The sequence below is a fragment of the Grammomys surdaster genome, unplaced genomic scaffold (genome assembly GCF_004785775.1).
Source record: "Grammomys surdaster isolate TR1022 unplaced genomic scaffold, NIH_TR_1.0 184, whole genome shotgun sequence".
NCBI classification, from domain to species: Eukaryota; Metazoa; Chordata; class Mammalia; order Rodentia; family Muridae; genus Grammomys; species Grammomys surdaster.
This window is the reverse complement of record NW_021604629.1, coordinates 1,945,543-1,953,423: the sequence shown is the minus strand read 5'-3', so window position 1 is coordinate 1,953,423 and position 7,881 is coordinate 1,945,543. Positions and strand designations below refer to the sequence as shown.

The following is a 7,881-nucleotide window of genomic DNA, read 5'->3' as shown; positions in this document are numbered from 1 at the left end:
TGATGCCTCCCAAGTGGACTTTCTTAAGCCATCATGGTCACATGGATGGGCATTGGTAGTTACCCTCAAAATATTATATCAGCGTAAACTCTAGTAGAAGTGGCTAGTTCTAGTCTGGGAAGAATTTAGTAAGATTGCAACAACTCACACAAACTGTGGTTTCACCCACCACAAGCACATTTAAAATACAACCTCCTCTGTGTGTTTGTAAACAACGTTGGTACTTTTAACAGCTATATCCCATTGCATTAGCCCAGTGCAATGAATACTAAAAAATGTACCTAACATAAATATAAGTAACATTATGCATCGATAAGTTTACATTTATGAAACATATAGACATATATATACAATATATCAATGAAAACAGAAGCCATTAAGTAGTAAAATGTATCTAAAATTTCACTTTTTTACTCATAACTGAATTATTACATTTTTATGAAAATTTTGAGTTGGGTTCATAAATATTTACCTATGGACTTTATTTTTTATGATCATAACTTTTGTATTTATCTAATGTTATGCCACACAAGTGATGCTATAAGATTGTATAGAGTTAGACTACCTATAGAAAACATTTCTTTTAACTTAAAAGCTCAATACAGAATATACAACTTGTGATAGAAATAGTATAGAGTTAGAATACCCTTAGAAAACATTTTTATTAACTTTAAATTTGAGACTAAACTTTAAATCACACAATATACAACTTGTGATAGAAATGGATGGTATTTCTTTGCAATAAGTCTCCATTCCTCCATTTCTATATCAAGGGCTCATTAATGCAAGTGGTTAGACACCCTTCAAGTTGCTAATTGTGACGTTGGTCTCCTCCTCTCATGCTCTGCGCTGGGGTTAATGTAGGCTGGAACTATTTGACTGGAAGTTCATTTGTTCTACACAAATATAGGAAAATATAGGACTCTACTCCTGCAATGACGGGATGGAATGACAGCTCTGTGGTTGAATTCATCCTCTTGGGCTTTTCTTACCTCCCTGAGTTCCAAGTACACATGTTTGGAGCTTTCTTGGTTATTTATCTGGTGACTATGACAGGAAATGCCACCATTGTCACCGTCATCTTTCTGGACCACAGTCTGCACATCCCCATGTATCTGTTCCTGCAGAACTTGTCTGTTGTGGAAGCAAGCTTCAGCTCAGCTATCATGCCTGAAATGTTGGTAGTTCTCACCACTGAGAAAGCCACCATTTCCTTTTGGGGCTGTTTTGTTCAGATGTATTTCATTCTTCTCTTTGGTGGGACAGAGTGTTTTCTCCTGGGCACAATGGCTTATGATCGATTTGCTGCAATCTGCCACCCTCTGTCCTACCCAGTGATTATGAGCAAAAGGATGTTTGTCAAATTGGTGATTTCCTCATGGGTCTTGGGCATCATGGTTGCTACTTTGCAGGCTACATGGGTATTTAGCTTCCCCTTTTGTGGTCCTAGTAAAATTAACCATATATCATGTGAAACCCCAGCAGTGCTGGAGCTTGCCTGTGCAGACACCTTCGTGTTCGAAGTCTATGCTTTCACAGGCACCATTTTGATTGTCGTGGTTCCCTTTCTGTTGATACTTTTGTCTTATACTCGAATTCTCTTTGCCATCCTGAGAATGCCATCCACTACAGGGAGGCAGAAGGCCTTTTCCACATGTACCTCTCATCTCACCTCTGTCACCCTCTTCTATGGTACAGCATGTATGACTTATCTACAGCCCAAATCCAAGTACTCCCCAGACACCAAGAAACTAATGTCATTGGCTTACTCTCTGCTCACTCCTCTGTTGAATCCACTTATCTACAGCCTGAGAAACAAGGAGATGAAAAGGGCCTTGGTAAAATTATGGCAAAGAAAAATGGATTTCTGACTTGCTGAGAAGCCATTTGGTATTTGGAAACCAACCAAAGAAGCTCTACCTTAGTTTAGTAAATCATGGCAAAAGTGATCACGTCAATACTATAGTCATTATTTTAATTACTATATGGTTCTTATAGTACTATATAAGTAAAGTCACATGTTTGTGAATGCGTGGATATCCAGTTTGTTTTTTATAGCACTGCCATAATGATGATGCTTTTTTTTTAACTCTCTCTTTTTTTTTTTTTTTTTTTGAGACAGGGTTTCTCTGTGTAGCCCTGGCTGTCCTGGAACTCAGTCTGTAGACCAGGGTAGTGTCAAACTCTCAAACTCAGAAATCCGCCTGCCTCTGCCTCCCAAGTGCTGGGATTAAAGGCCTGTGCCACCACCTCTGATGATTCTTCAATACATCTAATTCCATGCATTCATATTCTTGATGCTTTGATTTCTGGGCTCTCATGAAGTGAGTGGTGTCTTTCTGTGTATCATATCTCTAATCTCTCACTTATCATAGTATCTACTTTTTATGGTATATGTATCTGTGTTTGCTTGATATCCATTTTGAGAATGAACTCATACCTATATTCCAGTTAAGGTGCCCCTCTCTCCTTGTGCTACTACCCTAGCCCAGTGTTCATTACTGTTAATAACCATTTCAGAGTTGCTTTTAAAAATGATTATAAAAGTCCACTGAGACCAACTAACACCAAAAAACTCAAGAATACAGCACACATGTTGTTGACATGAAAACAGCACACATGTCGTTGACATTTGCTGTGTCTTACGTGAAAGTAAAGGAGTTATAAATAATACCCATAAATTTAGTTGTGAGATTCAAACTCGCCCTCATTTCTATCATGGTCTCAATTTACTTAAAGAGAAGCTTCTTCTATCTTTTGTTGTTTGTTTAAATTACATTAAATTCTATTTATTATTTTTTACTTTTTCACTTTACATTCCACTCACTGACCACCTTCTGGTCATCTCCTCCCACAGTGCTTCCCCATCCCTCATCCCCTTCTCAGAGTGGGTAGGAGCCCCCCTGGGTATTTTCTAACCCTGGTACATAAAGTCTCTGTGAGGCTAGGTACATCCTCTCCCACTTAGGCCAGACAAAGCAGCCCAGCTAGAAGAATATATCCCACATACAGGCAACAGCTTTTGGAATAGCCTCCACTTTAGTTGTTTGAGACCCATATGAAGACTAAGCTGCACATCTGCTATATACATGCGTGAAGACCTAGGTCCAGCCTGTGTATGTTCGTTGGCTGGTGGTTCAGTCTCTGAAAGTCCCAAGGGTCCAGGTTTGTGGATTCTTTTGATCTTCCTATGAAGTTTTTGGCCTCTTAGGGGCCAAAATCCTTTTTCCTATTCTTCCATAATAGTCTCCAAGATCCGTTCACAGTTTGATGGTGGGTATCTGTATCTTCCTGAGTCAGCTACTGTATGGAGCCTCTCAGAAGACAGCCATGCTAGATTCCTGTCTACAAACATAACAGAGCATCATTAATAGTGTTAGAGATTGGTGTTTGCCCATGGACTGGGTCTTAAGTTGGGCTGGTTTTGGTTGGCTGTTCCCTCAGTCTCTGCTCCATCCCCAGTCCATGCATTTCTTGTAGACAGGATAGATGTTTGGTTGAAAGTTTTGTTTGTGGGTTGATGTCACTGTCATTCCATTGGAGTTCCTGCCTGGATGCAAGAAGTCGCCCAAGAGAGGCTTCTTTAATGATTATACTTTTGGTTGATGATTCTACTTTCCATTGTGTATAAGGATAAAATTTTGAATGTAATAAGGATTATGCTGGTCTAGCAAACACCATAGCTTCTTTTCTAAGGTCTATGATCTCACTAGTGACAGGGAGTTGGCCTGGTTTCCATGACAGACATAATTTCTGTTCTGTTGAGTAGTCTTTAAATCTAATTTGACAGCTCTTGGTTGCCACCACCTTGTGAGAGCCATAAAAGTGTATTTTAATAGCCTAGTAGAATAACCATTGCTGACAACTTGGAGTATACTACAACATAAGCAGGAGACAGGGTTTTGAATGTCACAACCCAAAATAATAAGGTAATGTAAGAATAAGGTAATTGTACTGTTAACAGTCATTAAAATTGTATACTTGATAAGAAATATCAGGCTGTCCCTCATAATTTAAGGCAACTAATACATGTCAATCAAATCTATTACATGTAACAATGTGCTACAGTAATAACAAAAGGTGTGCAATAAGATATATCTCAGGAAGGATGTCTGAGGAGAGGTGTCTGTAGAGAGATGTCTGAGGAGAGACGTCTCTGGAGTTAAGAGAACTGGCTATGTTTTCAGAGGATCTGGCTTTAATTCTCAGCACCCACATGGAAGTTCACAACCATCTGTAACTCTAGTTCTAGGGGATCAGGAACCCTTTTTTGGCCTCTGTGGCCACTGCACACACGTGGAGCACAGATATCCATACAGGTTAAACTCCTATACACATTCAATCTGGCTACATTCATATATTTAGAAAGGAGTACATATTATTTTTTCTTTTCATTAGAAGCTAATTTAAATATTTTGTCCAATAGAGAATGTGTGTATTTTTTAAACCTATTTTGGGACTTACAATGGACAGGCAAAAGACCTGTACACATGACCATTGTCCATAAGAACAATTCAACTCACTGGCTACTGTTTGCTAATGTTCTACAGACATGCACTGTGGATAAAATACAGCTACATCTTTCTGTTTCTATGTCTGCTTGGCTCCCTTATCAAGTCTTGTCAGTCCCTTTGGCTTCTCACAACATCACACAAAGACTCGTAGGGTATGTTTAAGAACTATGATGTCGTGTGGCCTTTTGACTTTAGTGTGTTTATTTTCCTCCTCTAACCTTTTGTGGTGACAGGGATGTTGTAGAAGAGAACACTTGAAACATCTAAATCAGTAAATTATTTGTTTTTATGCTTTTAAATTTCATGTGACAACAGAGATTTAGGCAAAAATCCCAATTCTGGAGTCATTGTTGTCCCCTTTAATTGTCACATACCATCTTATTCATTTTGGATGTAATTGATATTTGAATGGAGGCATCTAAAGGTCCCCAGAGCTGCTTCAAAAAGGCTGTTTAGGTTATGGGTTTAGCTTATGGTTTTATGAGGACCCACACTCTTACAAATTATTAAACAGACCACCAATAACCCATGATCTCAGATCAACAAGTGTTAAATGGGACCTCATGAAACTGCAAAACTTCTTCAAGGTAAAGGACGCTGTCAATAAGACAAAACAGCAGCCTATAGATTTTCACCAACCTTACATGTGACAGAAAGCTAATATCTAAAGGTCATAAAGAACTCAAGAAGTTAAACAGCAACAACCCAAATAATACAGTGAAAAACAGCGCACAGAGCTAAACAGAATTCTCAACAAAGGAATCTTGAATGGCTGAGAAGCACAACCAACTAGCATACATGGGCTGGTCTGAGGCTCCCAGCACATATGTAGTAGAGAACTGAAGGCTTTGTGTGGCCTCAGAAGGAGAAGATGCTCCTAATCTTGTAGAGACATGATGCTCCAGAGAATAGGTATGACCCTTCAGCAAAGTCTCTGATCTTCTGACTTGTTTTTGGAACCTGGTAGAATTTCTTTTATAGAGAAAATATGTCTCTCTACTAGTCAAATAATGGGTAGGTCCTTATTACTCACCATGTGATGCAAATGTGATTATTGATTTATTCTTATTATCCTTTATTCTTAAATCATGTTTATATTCCATCTTTTCAAGAATAAACAGACATTTTGGAACAATGCTTGAATTTCCAGGCTTTAGAAAAATAAAACAACACTTTTTAAAAAAAGCTATCTAGGATTCAATGCATAGTTACACTAGCTCTTGGAAATTAGAGTGCAGATATTTTTTTAGAGGTACTTAATTTTATTCCTCTTTATACATAATGTTTATTAAAGAAGCCCTTTTGAAAAATCTTTGACTTAAAGTCTACTGAACAATTTCTATTTTTAATCTGTAAATATGTATATTGACCATATGTTATGTCTAGGTTTTGATCCCTACTGTGTTTGCTGAGAACACAACCTCTTATAATTTTAAATTTTGATCTTTTTGTTTGTTTGTTTGTTTCTTTGCCTGTGTCTGTCGTTATTGTTTCCATTCTGATTATTCTGGCAGAATGGAATGGTAAAATGTGGCTTCCTTGCTGCTCCAGAATAGTAACAAGGCTCCCATCTCACTACTGCCGTCCTTGGGGAGGACCCTCATATAGTCATGAGCTGATTTTGTCACTGAACTCCACCCAACTTAGCTTCTAACTTGTGAAAGAAAGCCCAATTAATGCTCTGCTCCCAGGTAGCAAAAACAAAAAAGCTACTGCTTATGTGGTTCAATGGATGAGGGTTTATCTAAGCTTATAGAGGAACTTGATGGTGTTGTAAGAATTTAAAAAGATCCTTAAGTCCAAGATTTGGTCTACACCTAAATATTAACTGCCCCTGAGGCACATCCCTGGAGGAGCAAATTCCAAAACCTCAAACAAATATTCCTGGAAAAGGGACACAAGATAAGAGTTTTATCAGGGAAATGAGCCCTTAATACAAGTACGCCTGGGTAAACAAAAGCCACTTACTTAAGCTAATCTCTTTGTGGTGTAAATTTGAGTTGCTTAGAAACCCAGCCTGGGAAAGGAAACTGGGCCTGGGAATGGTTTTTTGAAATCTTTTATGGTTATTGTTTAAGAAGTAATTAACTGTCTTTGTGAACTCTTGTAAAAATGGTATATAAAGCTGTTTTTAGCTGTGGCTTGGGGCCCTCTCACCTGTGCATGGGAGAGCCCCAGTATACTGATATCACCAATGTATCTTATGTTATTACATCAAATCTGCTGTCCTTGAGTATTTCTGTGAGAGCGCGTTCACTGGTTTGGTTCCTTAGATCCAACATTCTGGAGCTTCCACCGAGATAGGCTCTCTCAGAACTCCATGGCTCAGGGATCAGTGGTGTTTGATTGAGCAGGTGTGTTTTCTGTTTTGTGTTTTGGGTCTGTGAAGTGCCTGTGCCCGTGGAAAGGACAAGTGTCTGTGTACTGTGTTTGTGAAGTGTCTGTGCCTGTGGCAGGGGCAACTGTTTGTATACTGGGCAAGCCACGGAAAGAAGTTTGTTTCAAGTTACAAGTCCGGGGTGAGAATTTGTGGGAAGTGGAAGCGTCAAGACAGACGTGTCGACAAGCTGCAGGCCACAGGATTCTGGAGGTGCTCTGGAGTTCAGTCGTCTGGGAAAGAGTGTCGGGAATGACCCTGTTCCCTCTTAAGGTGGTCTTTGGGTGCCGCCTGAGGCAGTGTTTGGTGCGCTCTCGTGGCAGTGCATCCGAGTCTAATTCTGTTTGTGTTGTTCATTGGTTTTGGTGCCATGTTGGACTGATGAACTATTTTGACCATGGAACAGACACTCTCTACTCCACTCTCCTTGACTCTTGACCACTGGACTGATGTTAAGGTTAGAGCTCATAACCTGTCAGTAGGAGTGAAGAAACGGAGATGGCAGACATTATGTACCTCAGAATGGTCATCTTTTCAAACAGGATGGCCATAGGAAGGATCCTTCTTCCTAGAGAAGGTTAGATAGGTCAAAGGAAGAATTTTTCAGAAGGGTCCAGGTGGGCATCCAGAGCAGATCCCCTATATAACTGTCTGGGGAAACTTGGTTCTCTCTCCCTACAACCCCCGTGGATCTGCCCGTTTGTTTCACTTTCAGGCCCACTGAAGACAGAGGTGTTTGTGTTGAAAGACGGTGATGAGGAGAAGAAAGCCCTATGTCCTGTGAGAGAAAAGAAGATCTTGCCAACCTCAGATGCTGACCATGTTTCATTAGATCCTCCTCCCCCTTACCCACCAGCGCTCCCCACAATGGCAACGCAGTGGAGTGCAGCCCCAGCTGCGCAGGGGAGTGCAGCCCTGGCAGAACCCTCAGCTCCCCAGGCTGAAGGGAGCCGATAGGGTCCTTCTGCTGGAACTCAGAGTAGGCAGGCG

At 40.1% G+C, this 7,881-nt stretch overlaps 1 protein-coding gene across 1 annotated transcript; it reads left to right on the top strand.

Annotated features, from left to right (window-relative positions):
- The first annotated feature begins 935 nt into the window (after positions 1 to 935).
- Positions 936 to 1,871, top strand: LOC114621768 (olfactory receptor 10A3-like). The gene has a single exon (XM_028768127.1). The coding sequence runs from the start codon at positions 936 to 938 to the stop codon at positions 1,869 to 1,871; it is 936 nt and encodes a 311-aa protein (XP_028623960.1).
- Positions 1,872 to 7,881: the final 6,010 nt, after the last annotated feature.

What these genes read in the sequence shown, in the direction of transcription:
- LOC114621768 (XM_028768127.1), top strand. Translation starts at nt 936, where the DNA reads ATGACGGGATGGAATGACAGCTCTGTGGTTGAATTCATCCTCTTGGGC.